This window comes from Thermobia domestica, chromosome 17, assembly GCF_964235325.1.
Source record: "Thermobia domestica chromosome 17, izTheDome1.hap1.1, whole genome shotgun sequence".
Classification (NCBI taxonomy): Eukaryota; Metazoa; Arthropoda; class Insecta; order Zygentoma; family Lepismatidae; genus Thermobia; species Thermobia domestica.
In genome coordinates, this window is record NC_137470.1 from 138,938,493 (window position 1) to 138,960,220 (window position 21,728).

Genomic DNA, 21,728 nt, shown 5'->3' on the forward strand with positions numbered 1-21,728 from the left:
TGCTTTAGCCAAACTTCGTTTAACAAATAGTGTAGTGTTTGTTTCTGAGAACGACAACACGAAAAGTGTATACTGCAGATCAATGATGTCTTCGGAATGTCCTGGTAATTCCCTTGTCCTTTCCCAACCGACATTCGTAAATCGTCTCAATCATGATACAGGTGTTTGTTTCTATATTCTTATGTATTGCTTGTCCAGTATGATAAGTCGATTCTTCACAATCACTTTGTAAAAAGTTTAACTTTGGCATGAACAGGATTTGAAACTATTATTTATAAAGCCATTACGTTATTCCTACTATCATGCCATCTGAAATTACAAGCCAAATATTACTTACTTTAGCTCTGATCTTTGGAACGAACCAAAGTACACAACGAAATTGACTTATTCGACGGCCTAGAGAGAAATTATTGCCCACTGATAAAGGAAAAACATACAATCCAGGAAAAATTACAGAACTAAAACATATTTTGCAGTAATTTCGTCGTGCAAGTTCAAAAGTACGTGCATAATAATAATAATAATAATAATAATAATAATAATAATAATAATAATAATAATAATAATAATAATAATAGTTCACATTCACAGTATAGCAGTCTATTACTACTGATTACATATTTGAGGTTTACGTCACAGGGTTATGCCGCCTACGCTAAAGGAGACGGTGATGATGAAATAATGAATGAAATGGTGGAATGAGGAAAGTGGGAGAACCTTGAGAAAACGCACGCATACGGTGCTTGTCACCACAAAGTTAACTTGGCGCGAGCTAAGATCTAACCAGGGACCCCAAGCACAAGAGGCACAAGAAATGAAATGAAATCTTTAAGTTTTACGTCCCACGGTTATGCCGGTGAGGCTAAAGGAGACGGTGATAATGAGAGATGAATGAAAATGGTAGAATGAAGAAAGTGGGAGGAAACGGGAGAACCCCGAGAAAACCCACGAGCACGGTGTTTGTCCACCACAAAGTTCACTTGGCGGGGGCTGGGATCGAACCCGGGACCCCAAGCACCAGAGGTGAACGCTCTACCACTGAGCCACCGCGCCCCCCAAGAGGCACAAGAGGTGAACGTTCTACCACTGAGCCACCGCGGCCCCCAATACAATTGATTAAAGTACTGTATATGTATTTCTCAATCTCATCGCGGGGAGGAGGGGGGGGCAATTGTCTCTTCTTGGTCTTTTTTAATTATAACTTGCTTATTTCATAATTTTTTATTGATTTTTTTTTTTTTTTTTGGAAATATGTGTTTTCTTCTTCTGTATATTTCCAAGAAAACATGTGACATTTTGGTCATAAGAAAGATAATTATTCTCATTTATGTAGTTTCTAAAGACATGCGACAGAAATTCTGGACAGAAGTGTACATATTCTTTTCCCTTTGCCACTGAGGAAGGAGTAAATGTTCGTTCCGAAACGTTTGAAGAATATTTATGCTTTCCAAGGGAGGATTCATTGGTAAGTAGACAATTGTTTGTTAATTATAAAGTAAAATGTTTAACAATTAGAGTTTTTAATCAAGCACTATTAAGTCTTCTGTGTAGAGTAGGCCGATCGCTCAGAGTAAGTAATTTATATTAAATAAAGAGACACATAGTGAAGCCCACGTTACTCAGTTGAAGTATTGTAATATCAAGTTAAAACAGTTAAGAAAAATTAGAACTACGATACTATAAGTAAAAAAGAGTTTTTTGCGTGCACTAATATGTTTGATTCAAGGGCACAGAAAGTTTTTTTTTCTTCTAATCTTTTGTTTTGAGGAATATGGTTTCACACTACATACACGGTAAGAAGGAAATGAGACTTACTTATTAGATTTATATACGGTGCAGTCACAACTCGTGGATCAGGCCCGAACTCAAATCCCTGAAAGCCAAGAACAAAGTTTTCTTGACCCTCACTGCCTCTGAATGCCTTGTTGGAATCTTCAGTCATTGCTGTTAACTATCACACTGTAACGATATAACAGTCAATAAATTTCTTTGTCCATATTCTATGAATAGAGAGAGAGAGAGAGAGAGAGAGAGAGAGAGAGAGAGAGAGAGAGAGAGAGAGAGAGAGAGAGAGAGAGAGAAAAAAGAATTCTAAACATTCATTTAACACTCGGGAACAGACTTCTTTACTTGAATCAGTAAAAGAGTATTATTTAACATTTTTCAGATTTTGTCACAGTGACTGAGTAATTTAAAAATTCCGCGGCACACACATACATTATATATTTTTTCTTTCATATTTAATGTCACTGTATTTTTGATCATAAAGAAACATAACTCACATAACTGCTACTGTGTGATATGATAAACATGATAATGTGAAAACACAACATTTGAATACATAAATATACATAGTATTCAATATATAAGTAGTACACGTATAACTAGTTGAGAATGTCTGAAGAGCATTGCTAGAATGAACTTAAAAAGCATGGAGACATGGAGCGGGAAGGATAACTGTCATTGTTCCTACATGTAAAATAAATCTTCTCATCCGCACCTTCTCTTTCTCGCAAAAATACGCAAAATATCTCTTTATAACTTACGGTTCCCGAGATATGGTTCTTTAAATCTACCGAAATCAGAACTTTTTTGGCCAGTATCTTGAGAACGTTATGAGTGACGCGAAAAATGCCACCACTTTCTCAGATATTTTTTGATGCTGTATCGAAAAGAGGGCTCAAAACTGAAAAAGTCGCAAATAACAGACAGACAGACACACACACACACAGACATAGATAATTATGTAACGAACTTTATAAGTTCGTTGGAAATACACATACTATAGATAGATCTTCCCTGGCCCATGTTTATTCACAACACATATTTGCTTTTCTAATTGCTTTGGATTTGTCAACGTCCAGCTTATCTACTTACTTGTAACGGAAATCTAAAGCCTCTCTGTACTAGAAAATATGGGATGCCTCATACTTTTGCGTCTCGTAACTGCGCAATATCTTTAATGCATAGGGTAATAAAGTTACAAGTTTAATGAATAACTTCCGTGAGCACACTCTAGATCAGCGTTTCCCAACCGGTGTGCCGCGGCACACTGGTGTGCCGTGAATGGGCCGCTGGTGTGCCGCGAGGAAATCGAAACAAAATTATTAATTCTATAGAAATCAAATTGCAAAACGTAGGGGAAGATGTATATTTGTATTGCACATTACTATGAACCTCTATTATGAACCTACAATTTTAAGTTTCATACCGTGTTACTTTTCTGTACATTTCTAATGTTGAAAAAAGTATTTGTTATTGTTATGACCATTATTGCTTCTTTATTGTTGCAGACTATTTTGTAACTTGAAAATTTAAAATATCATTCAATCCTTTCGACAAATTACCTACATTTGTGTTTTGAAAGTAAAAGAGATTTGTTTGTTCGTTCGTTATTTAGTGATCTTTCTTCGTAGTAAAAGATTGAATACAGTTTTCGAAAAAGAAAGTGTATTTTTAAAAAACCTGAGTCCAATATTTCATTGCAATTGTTTTCTGTTTTTAAATTAGGATGAAAAATAAGCATAGTGATTTACCACGGGGAAAAGCCAGTGATCGAACTTTCTTCTCTGTGCGAAGATGATCAGTAATCAAAGAAAAAAATACCAGTGTGTTTTATATTTACAAATAATAATATCTATAAGTGTGCCGTGAGAATACAAGTTAATCCGTAGTGTGCCGCAAGTTGAAAAAGGTTGGGAATCGCTGCTCTAGATAAAAGACACGAACTTTACGAAAAAAAAAAGCAATAACTTATTACTAATAATTTGTACTCTTCCTCTCATTACTATCCTCTAATAACTTATTACTACTAATATTTGTACAAATTTACACATGAAATATTCTTCGAACAATATTGAATCAGTTATTCTAAGAAAATAATAAACTGAAGCTACTATTATATTTTAATAAAAAGAGGAATCAACGGATAGAAAATTTTATTTTTACATAATAAATTCTCTATAGCTTCGAATTCAATAATATACAAAGAGTGAAAAGTCCATGACTGGACCGGACTCGAAATGTAATATTCATGATGCTGTAGTGGTATTAGTTTTCAAAACTGACAGACAAGTGGTAGCTTGTTTGCTTACGTGTTACATGTGCATTTCATAGGTGCAAACTTCGGCATACCGTGTTCATGTTCAATCCGCTTTGCAGAGTAGCCACACACTCTTTCACTCCTAAAGTCGGTGCTCTTCGCTCAGGCCACGTGGCTTGTACAGACCTTGTTATAGAAACCTAGACGGCCTGTAAAAAAAAAAAAAAAAAAAAAAAAAAGTCCAAAAGATTAACCTAGATTCTTATGAATTTCCCTTATGTCTGGCTCATTTTCCCTGGATTTTTGTCGCAAACAGAAGTGGAAATTGAACGATAATATTACTACACGAATAATATAATCTTGTTTCCTGTACGTGTAGATCAAAAATATATCCCGTACAGGAAATTACGGTAATTTTAAGTTACAAATTTAATATTTGGTTTATATTTTTAATCTAGAACTATTAACCCAAGGAACACCAAGGTATTTTTGGGTTACATGAAACACGAACGGGGTAAGGGTTCTGAGGCCCACACCTTAAAGGTCATTGTTTCTCACGGGAACTAATTTATCTTGTCTGATATGAACTTGGGATATCTAAGACATTATCTAGTTTTATTCTCTATTATTACTAGGTCTCTAAGTACAGTGTAGCCAACTATATATGTGTAACTGATTAAGTTACCATTTTTTATTTATGTGAGTAACTATGACCTATTTATTTTATTTTTTTGTATCGAACAACTCTCATACAGATCAACAGCAACTTAGTACAGTGTAGTATGTGTGAAAAGGCGGCTTCCAATCACATTTCGGTGGCGGTACAGTAGAGTAAGGTGGAATGGGGAAGAGTGTGGTTTACTTCAGTATTCTAATGAATTCAGGGTTAACCTTTTATAATTTCCATCCCGGTTATCCTTGGAATGGCGGAATTCTTTTAAATTTTGTTTCCGCGAAATGATAGTGACACTATGAGGGACCTTAATTGGGCACTATAGGGGAAGTCACCAAAGAAGCAATGTTTCTAACTCAACATAAAGTTACAATTTTTCTATTAGCACAACGTCGGGTTTCTGCACCTATGGAATGCACATGTAACACGTAAGCAATCAAGCTACCACTTGTCTGTCAGTTTTGAAAACTAATACCACTACAGCATCATGAATATTACGAGGTATTCACTGCAACAAACGTATCACTGCTTCCAAATGTTTCATTTGCTTTATCAAACAAAATGTTCAAAACACTGTCTTCTGTATCAAAATCTGACAGGTTTATTTCAACTTCGCTATCTTCGAGCTCACTACTTTCTATGTCAGATTCAGTTAAGAGTTCTTTAAGTTCTTTCTCAATTGAACTTTGGCGAGGAGCACGATTTCTCATTGTTCCAATGCTGCTGCAGATTCACACATACAATTACAGAATAACAAACTGACAATTCATATAAAATATGTCTCTTCAGTCAGTGTTGCAGGCTGCTGCTCGTAAATTCTACGATTTAAAATACTTGATAACACCAGAGTTGCAGCAGCATAATTCTTTCGCATCACTATTGAAACTTGATTCTCTCTCTCTCTCTCTTTATATATATATATATATATATATATATATATATATATATATATATATATATATATATGTGTGTGTGTGTGTGTGTGTGTGTGTGATTATAATATAAAGTGACATACTTAGGTGTTAACAGGTTTGAAGAAATAAACTAATAGAAAATAAAATATTTAGGTGCCAAGGAAATAATCAGAAAAAATATATATACTAAATATTTACAATGTGTTGTTTGCAACACTGCATCAGAGTAAGAGTTCAAAGTGCCGCTGCATGTTGTAATACCAAAACTGGTTGAAAATAAAATAAATAGCCAAAACATAGGAATATAACAGTTAGAGTTGCAGTGAATAGCCCCTTAGTACTACCAAGAGGGGGGGGGAGGCTCAGAGGCGCATAACGCTTTCTTTATTTATAATTAGAAACAACCAAATACTAAAAACTAAGCAAGTACGTTTTATGATGAATAGTGTCAAGGCTGACTATATATATCTGTATATATATTGTTTTTATCCAATTAGGAATGTAACAAAAACAATTTGTAGGCCTCCCACCCCCCCTCCCTTGGTGTTCCTAGAGTTTAAAAGACCGACACAGTAGAGTGGAGGTAGTATCATAACTACAAATAGACTATCATGATGATTAACCGTCTGTTTTACGCGATTTATTTCTTGTTTCGCTGCCAATTCGAGTTTCCCGAAAGCATGACCTTGCCTATTTAGCTTCATTGAAGCCACACAAAGGAGGAATCTATGAAAAATCTATGGAAATCGGCACGATAAAAGCAAGAATAATTAAAAAGTTTCTGTTCTCTCTTGATATCATGTGATTCATCCTATTAAGGGGCGTACTAAGTAATTTATTTCGGAGAGATCGAAAGCCTAACGTTCTTTCATGAATTCTTCAATTTTCTTTTCCTCTCATAAAGTAATTATAAATATTGCTTCCAGAATCTGAGTACTTCTATTTAAGCATAGACTTGCATATATATAAGTAAATAAAGAAAAATAGAAGCCGATTTTGACAAACTGCATGCTTTACTCACACTCTATCTACTTGAACTACCAATACGATATTATTCACCGAAAAAGAAAAAAAAAAGAGAGAGAGGCCAGTGCTAAAATGCATGGAGATAAAGGAAGTGATAAACCGTATGTCGAAGGTTGGAACCCACTCTAAGGATTATGATGTCTTTCCCTGGAATGAAGAAAAAAGATACTCATGGTTGGTTCTAAAGATTTACAAAGGTCAGAAAAGAAAACATTTCATAATGATGCAATTTACTACAACAAAAACAGATTCCCGGCGGGAGCTCATGTGGTTCGGATTCCACGTTAATCAGTAGGTCCACGTCTCATATAGCCTCGCTGCTGAAAGGGACGCTAAACTAAAAAAAAATCAAATCAACAAAAACAGATGCCAAAAGAATCGTCTACCTCAGAGCAAACTGGTTAGAAATCTCTCTCGGTTTAAATGTTGAGGCAACCAAAACCATACAACGCGTGAAAGGAAGTCGATTTTGTTGTTAACGAATGAAAAACATGGTAAATCAAAATGTTCGCACAACTATGGAAAGAAGCTTTTTTCTTTCATTCTAATTTTAAACTTTACAATTCTATTTTCAACATGAAGTTACTTTTTTTTTTCTAACATTCTCTGCTCTGAAAATGTATTATGAGATCTGCAAATGAGTGGGAACTGTAATTAAATAAAATCATGTGGTTCTATAAAAATAATGGAAAAGAATAAACTTTTAAATGAATGAGATATACTATAGTTTAACATTTTAAATTATTAAATACATATACCTATTATTGTTTAGGATTTTGACTTATACACGAAGGGATACATAATACGTGTAAATACTATGTAGAAGGTTCGCTCTCGAAATATAATCGTGAGACGTTAATAATAATATGATCTCAGTCACGCCTTCCCACTGGTACAGCAGCTTGGGCGCGCGTCTTTGCTGCACGAGGTTTTGAGTTTAATTCCCGGCACGACAGCTTTGAAATATGAAGCATTACGGTGGTTTGGATTCCAGTTAAATCTGTAGGTCTACATCTCACATACCCTTGGTGCTAGAAACAGACACTAACATTTACACATACAACTAACCAACCAAAACGAGCTAAGCCGAATATCTACATCGGCTCACATTGGTACACACGCCATTATTTTAAACATCTTGGAAAAGTGGATTTGAGTGAACAGTTGGATCTCACCTCGTTAACGAGAGATATTATGTTTGAATGCCACGACCAGCCATTGTGATGTCTAATGTCCCATCTTCTGTCTCAGTTTGAAACTGAATCAGATATAATCAGCTTAAAGTTTACCTTTGCCTTTCAGCACTAAGGCTCCTGCAGATGGGACCTACTGATCAAATATTAATCAATAATTCTGATTAGTATTGCTTGTGAAAGGTTAACTGAAGACTGTGGAGAACTGAAGCTTTTCATTACGGCAAGGACCTATCAATAATGGCAAAATACCTATGATGAAGGTGAGTAGGTGAAGATTTCTCCATTTTTTTTCTATTCTACTAGTTGAATTTCTTGCTCCTGTGGTGTAAATTTCTTTATTTATTGAAGTTCAGCATCCCTTTTCACTATCAAGGCTATACAAAACGTCGACATGCAGTTTAAGGTGGAACTCGAACTACCGTTTCAACAAAATATTCAATGTGTTTCTACCGGGAAGCAATCAAGAGATTACTATACAAAAGTTCAGGTTAAGATCAGAACGGAAGTGACGACAGTTAGCAGGGTTGCCAGTACGTCACGTAGAAAATCTTGTTTATTCTAGTGTGTGAGCGTATATATTTCTGTACAGTAGTATGATTTTACATTAGTTCCTCAGAACATCCATTTAGGTTTTCTTTTTCAATTTCGTCACAATGATCTTTAGATGTGTCAAATTATGAGTAAATATTTGAAAGAAGAATAAACAAAACAACTGCAACGGTAGTTTTCTTTGTACCAAGTATTAATGAAGCAGTGTCACTTTAAGCTTTGAACGATATCAGTGATTATAAGAAATAAGCATTATTTTATATCTGGGATTATGCTTTGTTGACATATGTACAACTTATTTACCATTATTCCTTATATTTAATTTACGTAGAAGCGGATCTGCAGTTTTCTCAACTCTATGTCATGACATTTGCCAAAATGCCATGCGACTCCGAAGGAACTTGATTCACATACATCTACTATAGAAACAGAGATAATCTCTGCACCAATTTCACATTAAATTCTGAGACAATATACGAGTTATTACGTTGAAAGGGATTCTTCAAGGGGTAACTGAAAAATAACTATCACACAGAAGGACTGGTGATGTGATTTGCACTCGACCTTTCATTTTGTCCCAGATTAAATGGAATCAGGAGGGGGGGCTCAGTGGTAGAGCGTTCACCTCCGGTGCTTGGGGTCCCTGGTTCGATCCCAGCTCGCGCGTGTGGACTTTGTGGTGGACAAACACTGTTAGTTTTCTCGGGGTTCTCCCGGTTCCTCCCACTTTCTTCATTCCACCATTTCACTCATTTCTTATAATCACCGTCTCCTTTAGCCTAACCGACATAAGAGTGGGACGTAAAACTCAAACATTTCATTTCATTTAAATGGAATCGGTTTGAATTACAACCAAATTCCTTAGCCATGAGATAGCAGATCAAGAAAAGTTTCCTTCTTCCCAAATATATCAACCTGAAGTGTGAACTGAAAAAAAAAAAAAAAAAAAAAGATGTGAGAGTTTCAACCTTATGGATTTTATTATTATTATTATTAATATCATGGAGCTCCTATAGCATTGGTTGCTGGGCAATTAAGATCGTGCTACACAAATACTTCTGACAAATGTATAGTAAATAATATGGGAACGTTTCAGCTGTAAATGGACTTCATATGGCACTATGGACGCAGATATGTTTTCAACATTGGTGGGACGGGCAAGGGCGTTCGCATAATCTACTTAAAAAAAGAAAAAGCAGTGGTTAAGATATTTATAAAGTTGAAAAACAATGTAGTGGAGGATCAGAGGAACAGGACTGTCTTCAACATTTGCATCCTAAATAACATACAAATACATATGCATTTTTTTCTGGTATATATTTCACAAACGAAAGAGAAAGCAGCCTCCTCCCCCAGTACTAGACAACGCTAAGTACAAGTTCTTCAAAGATATTAGTGCATGCATATTAGGTTTACAATTTTCACATTTCAAGGAATAAAGTTAGCAAAGCCCCCTGAAACAAAACCGTAAATATCCCACTGTCCTAGTAAGGCAATCTCTGATGAATCCCAGCACACCCTTTTAGCCAAATTCTAAGAAGAATGGTCATGCACTGGCAACCGTTCATTGACCGAGGGGTAGGCCCTTGTAGGGGTGGGTGTCAGTGTTGTCGGATTTCCCGTGTTGTTGTGTGTGATATATGGCTTTTGAACATGCATTCACGCAATCTTTGCGGAAATCCGACAACAATGACCGGAGACGTTGCCACGGGTTGTCAATTCACTTTGACATTTTGGTGTCTTTGTAGGCGAGCGGTGGTGTGCCAAGTGTTTTATCTATTTGTATATTTGCGGTGGTGTTTAACATATTGTTTTCTTGTGTTGTGTTGTGTTTAATTGTTATTCCTGATTTTCAATTTGCGAATAAATCGCAATGGCTTTAAATTCTCCTCAGTGCTACAAACAGCAGCGGAAACAAGGTAAACCTCTCACTGCAGGAGAGAAAAGAATCTTGTTAAATGTGTATACATACTTTCGTAATCAGGGGAAAAAGGGGGGCATGGAAACTGTTAGAGAGACTTTGAGAAAAACATCTGAAGCAACTCTCATTTCTCCCTCCACTATTATGAACGTGAAGTGGGAATTTTTGAGTAATAATGGTCAAGTGTCCACTCCCAGGAAGAAGAGACCGAATGATAGGAAAGTGACTCGGCTACAGAAATATGATACCTTTACACAAGCAGCAATACGGCGCAAAATTCATAACATGTATAGAAAAAAACGAACTCCCTACTTTAGCGAAAATTCAGCGCGTTATAAATAAAGATAGTGACCTACCGAAGTTTTCTATTTCTACTCTTCGAAGATTCATCATTGATATGGGGTTTAAATTTATAAAACGTGGCCGCAAATCGTTGTTGATTGATAGAGAAGACATAATAGCATGGAGGCATAGGTATCTGAGACAAATAAGAAATTATAGAGCTGACGGCAGAACTATTTTTTATACAGATGAATCGTGGGCGAATGCCGGAATAACCAAATCAAAAGCTTGGAAAGACACATAAATTAAAACGGCAGAACAAGCGTGGAAGGAGGGGCTAACTCCAGGTCTCAAACCGCCGTCGGGGAAGGGTCATCATAATGCATCCAATGTCCGAAAATGGCCTAATTTCTGGCGCTGCCAAATTGTTCCACGGTAAAAAAATCAGGTGACTACCACGGCGAATTGGATGCTGCTGCGTACGAAAAGTATTTCAAAGAAACCTTATTGCCTAATTTGCCCCCAATTCAGTTATTGTAATGGATAATGCACCAACGCATTCCGTGAAAGTTGAAAAAGTTCCTACAAAATAATGTTCAAAAAAAGTAGGGCCTAATCGTCCAGTGGTTAGAAAGTGATCCGACCTGGAACAAATTTGAAGTAATTGAAGAATTGAATAGGACATTGCAAAACATAGAGGTACCGTATAAAATTGACATTTTAGCAAAGGAAGCTGGTCACGAAGTGCTACGGCTGCCCCCTTATCATTGCAAACTTTCCGCCGTAGAGATGGTTTGGAGCAAAATTAAAGAATACGTAGCAAAATCAAAATCGTACTAGTCTAAGTGTTATAGAGACATTACTTAGGGAGGGCATGGAAAAGGTTACAGCTGCAGACTGCAGAAATTATGTAAAACACGTAAAAAATGTTGAAAAGGAAATATGGGAAGCAGACGGTCTTATCGAAATAATACACGACAAGATATTAATAAATCTCGAGAGTGACACGTCAACTAGTTCTGAAGAGGAGGATGATTGTGACATTTGGGAGGGAGCAATTGATAATGCAGTGGAAGACGAAGGAATGGAAGACGAAGAGGACCTCAGAGTTAGTATTCTACAAGACTGACCTTACATGGTAAGTTTTTCGACGAAGTTATTTATCTCATTTCATTTCCATAAATTTGCTTTACTTTCTCACAGAATGCAATTAAATTATGAAATTCATAGTTCACGTTAGATAACTTACTATGAAACTAATGTTACAGTGTGAACATAATTAATATTATTTGACCTTATATATATTTAATTTAATCTCTGAAAACAAAACAGTGTAACTATTTTATTCCCTTCCTATTTTAACTGCCTGTTCAGTGCGTGACATTGAAACTCCGTGGTCTGAAGCAGACGACACCATTCTCTCGCGTTAAGCAGCGGCAACGCTGCACTTCGCTTCCCCTCACTTCCGCTTTGTTCCGAACTAAAGGTGAATTTTTGTATAGCATTAGCTATCAGACCTGCAAGGAGGCTGCTCCGTATTTCAATACATGATAAACCGGGCTGGGCTGGGCCCACTTGAGTAAACCGTGATGTTGTCTGTATTAGAGTAATTGGAGGAAATGATCGATTTTACATCACATCAGTTTCTCTATAAATGTAAAATGTACGACTGGTCCGAGAATCGAACCCTTTCTTTGGCCTACCGTGCATGACTGAAATGAAATTTAATTGAATGTTGTACAAAGAGCTTGACGATGTAAGCTGTGATTTCGAACAAATCAATCAATTGGAACATTGTTGGCTATTGTACAGTCAAAGGTGTTCCCTTTAACCTATAATATTCATAAGATGATTAAAATGGTACGAGGAAAAAATGTTCATTTGGCTCCTGGAAATGGAAGAGGGAATAATACTTCTTGCACCATTTAGGTCAATCGCGCCGAAATATGATTGCACTCAATACAAATATAGGACGTGCAGATCAAAATATGATTAAAAATCTTAAAATATATAGATAGAGACTATCACTTCACAAAGGACTTTATGGAACTTATTTATACAAGGAGCATAACGAGAAGGAAATAAATAATACACCTTCCCTTTTATTCGAGAATAATATCGGTGGTCTCTGAACTTCTTCAGCACCAAATCCGGTTGTAGTGCTTGATAGGGATGTAGCGATACCACTTTTTCACCGATACCCGATACTGATACCGATACTTTTGGACACATTTCTTACATATTGTCAGGAATTTTCAGAATAATGAAATGATCAACACTGTAATAGATTACATTAGATATAAGGCCAAAATTTGACATAGAAAGACGAAAAGCAGAATTTCTTATTAGGTTCCACACAAAAAATAAATTTCCACGAAATTTAATCATGCTCACGTAAAATGAACTAAAAAACAGCAAACACTTATATAGTGCAAACTTAATTCTAAGAGTCAGTGATTGATATTTAGAGTGATAATGTGCTTTGATAGTTACATTGTATTTACTAGTCTCTATTACATACATATAATGCAAACGGATACTACCATCATGAATTTTTGTTTACAAAATTATGCGTGTTGAACCAGGTGTAGCTGTGTATACCATAAAAAAAAATAAGAGGGCTATTCAAGCGAAGTCGAAAACGATAAAAACTTTTATTAACTTTAGAACTCATGGTTTTTAGCCAGTAAGTAGGAGAGAATAATGACAAAGTGAGCGTTTTGTGGGTTTCTTCCATAGCATTTTCTTCTGAATCGAAACCTCTATCTCGTTTAGGATTCAAATTATGGGTCTGCTATCCTGGCCATGGGCGCCCGAAGGAGGAGGGCACGGTGGGATCACCCCTGGCTCACGAAGATATATATATATATACGTAGTATAGCACGTATATTAAATGCCACATGTAATATTGCAACCATGGAATGGGCCCCACGTAGAAAATTTTCTTCGGTCGCCCCTGATCCTAACTGAGGACCTTTGTCTTTTCTTCACCACTATTTTGGCATCGTGGGACTAAAAGTATCAGCTGAGTACGACTAATGGAAATCAAAGGCGTACACATGCATAAAGAAATCGATTGCACAATTGATAACAATTTAGATCAACTTTAAGTCTAAAAGAAACCGATGAAACATAGTTTCAATGTTAGTACTAAGCAAATTGAAAATAGTTCAAAAAATGTATCGGTAAATATCAGTGTCCATTTGCCGATGCCAATACCGATATTCCCAAAGGTAGCCGATATCACCGATACCGATATATCGGTACATCCCTAGTGCTTGATATTTTTGTATTTGTTCTGGAAAATTATATACAGGATAATCCAGATAAATAATTAAAAAACATATATATTACTGTTCTTTTCGTTCTCATCTAGGAAGATCCTATTAAAAATGTCACTTTGTTCTCCTCTGTAAATCCTTTCACAGTGATGGAAAATCATAGCTTTCTCTCTTAACTACTTACTAGGGATGGGCAAAACAGGTTTTTATAAAAACCGGAAACGGGTGTCTAGAAAAATCGAAACCGCAAAAACCGACATTTCGGTTTTCCAAAAACCGGTTCGGGTCTCACCGAAACCGGTTTCGGTTAACAACGAAACACCATTGTGGTCAGAAATAGAACAAATTTTGGAAAAAACGGAACCGGTTTTGGAGAAAAACTGTTTTTGTGCCCACCAATACTACTTACTGTGAAATTTTATCTGCGCTGAAAATGACTACGTTTTACACTGAAAATGTTTAAAGCACGTAAAAGCACTTACTTTGCATTACGAATTTACCTTTTACTAGATATAGCAATTACACCAAACCATTTGTTATGCTAAGTAATTTACTTAACGAGTTAAGGAGTTAGAGTAGAAACATATGGTCACATCTGGACACAGCAAATAATTTCTCTGAACTGTTACATCTTCTAAAAGTTAAATTCGTAACGCAAAGGAAGTCGCTTTTAGATGTTAAAAAAAACTTAAGGCAAAAAAAAATGAAGTGAAATCTTTAAATTTTACGTCCCACGGTTATGCCGGTTAGGCTAAAGGAGACAGTGATGATGAGAGATTAGTGAAATGTTAGAATGAACAAAGTGGGAGGAAACGGGAGAACCCCGAGAAAACCCACGAGCACGGTGTTTGTCCACCACAAAGTCTACACGGCGCGAGCTGGGATCGAACCAGGGACCCCAAGCACCGGAGGTAAACGCTCTACCACTGAGCCACCGCGCCTCCCTTAAGACAAAAACACTGCTATTGAAACTATAAACAAAAAGGGGCACCCACGTTTTGTCATCACATTGTTAAGAAGGCTTGCAAAAATCACAATAGAAATCATTCACATTAACACAAAACGTTTCCAACAGTGATGAATTGGGGGAGTAAAAAGTGAGACCAGTCCAAACAATACTATCATCTTATGATTTCCAAGGTAACAACTTCCAACAATGTTTATTATTATTATTATTATTAAAAAAGTACTACAACCAGATCTGGTGCTAACCAAGATCACAGGGCGGACTGATATTAGCGAAAACCAAATAAAATTCATTACGGTCTAGGTCTATTCTTTATTTATGTGAAATGTGTTCTACACCGTTTATCCGTAATCAAGCTGGAAACTTACAAGAAAGAAAAAATAAATTGAAATGTTTTAGTCTTGTTTTGTATGTTGAATGAGACGGATGGTGTATAACTTTACAAAGCCCACTCCAATATTCATATGCAGACACGAAAAATAGCATCACTTTCAAGCATGAGAACAATTAGTGGTAATTCATCGTCACTAACGCGCCTGTTCCCTACGGATACACTCTCGTGTAGGTTCTTCTGCTTCGATCTACCCTGCCACGAATTAGATGAAATATCAACTTGTAGTGTAGCTAAAGTTGGTGAGGTTTTTCGTACAATTCTACCGAGATTAAAAATACAACAATGCCAAAAAAAAAAAAAAAAAAAAAAAAAAAAAAAAAAAATCGCCAATCAGTCCTACTCAGGGTTGGTAAAAACCATGGTTTTTATTAAAAAAAACAAAAAAAAACGGTTTTTTTGGTTTAAACCAGGTTTTTATGGTTTAAATGATTTGCTCTATATATTCATATCATATATGGACAGAAATAAGTTTGTTTCGCCTTGATGTTATTATGCAACAACCGGGTTATGCTGGAAGGGGTCACATAAGCTTAAAGCGGAATAAAAACCGCTTCGAGTTACATCCGAGAGAAATTGTCCTCCATTTGAACTTGGAACCAGGACTAATTGGCCACAAATGCGATACGTCTGCTGACTCACTCACGAAGGAATTCTGATAAAAAAAAAAAAAAAAAAAAACGTTGTACTGATCTTTACATGCTTCTTAATATAACTGTCAAGAGTCATTTCAGAAGGACAAAAAGATAAACAATTGCACAAGTGAAACCATTACACAGAATTACATATGAACAATTTCAAAGTACGACGGAGTACAGAAGAATTAATTTAGTTCGAGTTAGTTAACAACGACTTTTATTGGTCCAAATTAAAGAAATACACCGACTTAATCTGCATATCAATAAGAAAAGTGAATAAAGATACGAATTATTTGAGTCCACTTTGGCTCAAACTCATTTATACATAAATAGATATTAAAGATACTTATTTCACTAAATGCCTCTCGTGGGGTCTGTATGACACCCCCCCCAAACACACACAAAAAGTACGGCATTTTCGATGTATTTTATCAATAGTAAACATTGAAACGAAACAATATTTAGAATTTTTCTTCGATTGTAATTACATAACAATAATAACAACTACAAAAAAAAAAAAAAAAAAAATCACAAAATAAACATTTATAAACTTGTAAAAAAAAAGTTGCTTTTGTAGTATAATCTTTTTGAGTAATGAATGGGGAATTTAGGTCTGAATATAATACGAATAATATACGGGAGTGAAACGTGATAACCCACAAATGTGTGTTCATCAAGATTTTACAAACACTTACACTTTTACGAACTTTTTTTTTTTTGGTTTAAACCAGTTGGTTTTTTTGAAAAAAACAGCTGGTTTAAACCAGCCAACCCTGGTCCTACTTTTCATTTCTGCGTACGGATACCAACTGGAGTGTGTAAATGTAAACCTTGGATGAGTAAGATATTTTAATTTATAAAAGCAACTATCAAAATGAATAGGAATTATATATCTGGGCATTACCGGCAGCTACGGCCTTTCTAGTACACCACGTATGAGATATCACGTCCCTTGGTGATCACATTACCCAGGGAAGGATGAAAGGAAATCCGAAGGTTGTAAGCAGAGTGGAAAATTTAGGTTATAGCGTTAGCAAATAGTTTTACTAGTGTCGACCATGTCCATGATATTTTTTGGTAAGTACACATAAACAGTATGTACACAAGCTTGAAATAATTATTCAAAAATAAAAACACTTTCACACTACAGACTAAGAGTCCGGTAAAATTCGGCAAATGTAGGGTTCACAAAGGAAAAGTAATATTGAAAAAAAAATATTTAAGCGCCAATTATACATAGGCTGTCTATTTCAACATCAAGGCTCTCTGAGACGTGGACCTACACCTTAACGCGAATCACGTGAGCTCCCCCAAGGAATCAAACCAGGGTCTTCATAGGAGCTAAATATACCAGTATGCAATCAATGTTAAGAAATGAGCATCATTACCATGCAAGTGAACGTAAGTAATAGTAAATAATGGGAACATCGAAAAAATATAATAAAAAGAAAAGAAAATGTATAAAGCCGAGTAATTAAAATGAAGATAATCACGAGATAGTTTCTGACTTTTGTACTGGCATGAAAAGGACAAGGGTCCCTCTGAATGTTGCAGGCTTTCCAATGCTAACGGGGAAAAAAAAATATATAGGAAATCACGACGGTTTCGTGAAGCTCTGAAAAAGGAACATTTCAATTATTCCCTGGAACATTTGTGCATTTGGAACCCTTTGAAAGAACAAGGAACAAAGAAACTCATATAATAATTTGTCTACCTATTGGAATGAACATTTCAATGATCCAATCGGTAGAAATAATAATAAAAACGCATGGAAAGTACACCAATTGTTATATGAACATACATTCTTCTCTAAATATCACTTAATAGATAATCATCTCGTTGCAAAATTTTATACGAGTTTCTTAGTGTTTTCGTACGTAGTTCACCAGTAGTAAGCAACGACCATAAGGAAAGTGTAATAAGTATTGATACACCTAAATAAATTATTTATAAGTCTTTAAAATCACTACTCCATAGAACTTTTTAGTGAATATGACGAAACTAGTTTACTTTTTGTCCCATTTTGCAGGTGTATGAATACTTTTTGCACTAACTGTATATTGTTTGAAGTAATTATCTTTAAACAATTAGCAGGAAAGGACGAAACACAGAAGCGTCTCCATTCAACTACCTTACTGTGGAGACAAAAGGGCCTCCAATCGCCCACACCTTTTTCTTTATGTTATTTACACATGTGGAAGTAGCAATGCCACAAAAATATAGGAGGTTTCGTTAAAATGTAGGAAATATAGGATTATACGAAGAGATGCAAATATATAGGAAAAATAGAAAATATAGAAGCATTGGAAAGCCTGATGTTGACTTGTATTTACAGTGACTGCAATGGCACTGGGCCCTGCTCGTCGGCGCTCTAGTCAGTACTAATAGCTCTCTGTTTTCAGTTGCATATCTCAAGGAGCAATGCACCTTGGGTAAGAGTCCAAGTGAAGAGCTTAAGTGTTTCTAACTATCCCCGAAAATTCAGTGTGTGTGTCAAATTGGATTACGCAGAATTTACAATTGTTTTAAAAAAAGAAGAAGAAAACGCCGTGTAAAGAGCAATAAAATAAAAGAATCAAAGTTGGGATGAAAGTTTTTAAAATAAATGAAGAAAAGCCCTGTCCAGTCATGTATTTTCAGTCTATTGACCACTGAATTCGCACTCAGAGCAACTGTCAGACGAGCTTGAAATATATACATATATTTCGCTCCACTCACCACACTATATATAAAGTAATCGACTTATAATCATAAAGGAAACCTGCTCAAAGCAAATTTTTGTAGTGACACACAACTGATGATCCTATAGAGCTTCATATATATATATATTATTCTCTTGCTTAGTAGATGTCCGAAAAATTGGAAGCACGAAACAGGAAATAGATTAAGAAATTTCCCTCTCATCAGAAACTACTTTACCCATGCAAGAAAATTACTTAAAAAGTATCTTCGAATGTTGTTGATCATGCGAAGAAACCTAGTAATCAAAATTGTATATCTGAGTTTATATAATCCGTAGCAAACTCATTCTTGTTCATGAATATTATTATTGTGCAGAACATTCAACACGAACTTTTAGCTGTGGTAGAGCTATTTAAGACCTAGGACTGGAAACGTTTTACTCAAAACACGCACTTTGATCAGAACACATTTTTTAAAACTTTCATTTAGCTTCATCCCTACTAATAAGAAACCGGTTTCCTTGCCTCATTTAGCCCATTTATACATGTTTTAAATTTTATTTCAACGAACATTCGTTACTGAATTCTCTATGTTTACGTGTCTATCAGTCTATTATTTGCGTTTCTTCTTCTTCTTTTATTTGTTTCTTTTTTCAATTTTGAGCCCTCGATTCGATAGAGTTTCAAAAATTATCTGAGAAAGTGATGGAATTTTTTGCGTCACTCGTACTATTCTCTAGATATCGGCCAAAAAATGGCCGATCTTCGGAGATTTAAGAATTCATATCTCGGGAACCATAAGTTATAGAGAGATGATATTGGTGTTGATCAATATCTAAGAAGATGGTGAATATTTGGTACCAAATAGTAACGGGTAGCCACCAGTTAATGTCGGTACCAAAATGTTTACCTCCTCTTAGGTATTGATTAATATCAATATCATCTCTCTATGACTTACCGCTCCCGATGTATTGGCCAAACAATAGTTTCGATTACGGGAGCTTTAAGGAGCCTTATCTCGGAAACCGAAAGTCCTAAGGATATTATATTGGTGATGATCAATACCTAAGACGATGGTGAACATTTTGGAACTAAATAGTAACCGGTAGCCACTGGCAAAAAAGTTCGAATTTCATGAGATTTAAGGAGCCATATTTCGGGAACCGTAAGTCATAAAGAGACGATATTTATCGAATTTTTGCAAGAAACAGAAGGTGCGGATAAAATAATTTAGCTTTATATGTTGGAACAATCACAGTTGTTCTTCCCTCTCCATTTTTTTTTAAATTCGTTCTGGCAAGGCTCTTGAAGCATTCTCAACTGGCTATATATAACACGTGATTTATTTCGATTTGTGTATTACGAAATTTAAGAGTAACGCGTTGATGATACTAACAAATCACGAACACTAGGAAGTGACTGAGAAAGCATATCCAACGAATTATGAATTTATTGTACACAAATCAAAAGACATCACGTGTTACATTTTCTAAAATAGATGAGGCATTTACTTTCATTAACTGTCCGTCTCCTTTAGCCTAAAGGTCATAAGCATCAAACATTAAATTAGAAAAGAAAAAGATTAACCTTGAACTGTAATTACCGTGTTTGTTAATTTTCTATGATTGCTTGTCATCATCACCTGAAATCAACTTGCTAATAAGCTTGTATTCGTTTCTTTCTTTGTTGTGTGGGTGTGTCTGTGTATATATATATATATATATATATGTTTGTGTGTGTGTGTGTGTGTGTGTGCGCGCGCTGTGTGTATGTGGAAGAGAGAGAGAGAGAGAGAGAGAGATGGAATTATTATAAATACTTTTAATTGTTAAATACGTTGTATTATAGTTATTCATTTACATTTACTTTCTATGCGATACAAATATATCATACTCAAATAACCTTTGAACAAGTAGGAATTTTTAAATGAAAACCGCCCACTTGATTTTCTTACTATCTACAATATAACATTTTTGTTAAATTATATGTCACTAGTAGTAGAAAATGGATCGATCTGGGCCAGTGTTGAACAACTCACAAGCCCCTGGGAAAATGACCACCTTACACCGTGAGCCCACGGTCTTTTACGACCTCCATTTTAGGGGTGAATTTATTCCCTTTTATGAGCACTTTTTAGGGGGTGTATTCGTTCTCTTTTACGAGCACATTTTAGGGGGTGAACTCATTCCCTTTTATGAGCATATTTTCCAACCCCTATGAACAAACAGCAGAACATCAGACTACGTAACATAACGAACATACAGAAGAGCAAATTGAACTCGTTCTCTTTTATGACCTTCATTTTAAGGGGTGACCTCGTTCTCTTTTACGACCTCCATTTTAGAGGGTGTACCCGTTCCCTTTATGAGCACTTTTTCAACCCTTATTTTAACATAGGAGATAACACATAAGATTACGAACACATAGAAGAGAAGATAACACATAACACTACGTAACACACAGCAGAACAGATAACACATAGAGTACGTAACATAACAAGGGTGTATTCATTCTCTTTTATGAACATATTTTTCAACCCCTATTTTAACATAGGAGATAACACATAAGATTACGAACACATAGAAGAGAAGATAACACATAACACTACGTAACACACAGCACAACAGATAACACATAAGAGTACGTAACATAACAAGGGTGTATTCATTCCCTTTTATGAGCATATTTTTCAACCCCTATTTTAACATAGAAGATAACACATAAGATTACGAACACATAGAAGAGAAGATAACACATAACACTATTTTAACACAGCAGATAACATATAAGATTACGAACACATAACATAGCAAGGGTGTACTCGTTCCCTTTTATGAGCAATATTTTCCAACCCCTATTCTGAACATAGCAGATAACACATAGAAGAGCAGATAACACATAGCACTATTTTAACATAGTAGGTAACATAAGATTACGAACACATATAAGAGCAGAAGACTACATAACATAGCAGGCCTCCATTTTAGGGGTGAACTCGTTCTCTTTTATGAGCATATTTTTCAACCCCTATTTTAACATAACAGAAATGACATAAGAATACTTAACTCATTCCAACCCTTATTTTAACATAACGAGCAAAGATTACAATCGAACACCCACAGTCTACAGATAATCATTTTAGAGGGTGTATTCATTCATTCTCTTTG

At 35.5% G+C, this 21,728-nt stretch overlaps 1 protein-coding gene across 8 annotated transcripts in view; it reads right to left on the reverse strand.

Moving 5' to 3' along the window:
- The window catches only part of LOC145674372 (uncharacterized), a 104,921-nt gene that overhangs the window by 62,703 nt on the left and 20,490 nt on the right, over positions 1–21,728 (reverse strand). For 5 of the 8 annotated variants that reach the window (XM_081744348.1, XM_081744345.1, XM_081744346.1 and 2 more), the window contains exon 2: positions 1,816–1,959. In XM_081744348.1, the coding sequence (XP_081600474.1) occupies positions 1,816–1,942 (127 nt within the window). In that variant the 5' untranslated portion in view covers positions 1,943–1,959. Of the gene's footprint in view, positions 1–1,815; positions 1,960–4,094; positions 4,252–21,728 lie in introns of all 8 variants that reach the window. The other 3 variants (XM_081744341.1, XM_081744343.1, XM_081744342.1) reach the window with 2 other exon arrangements.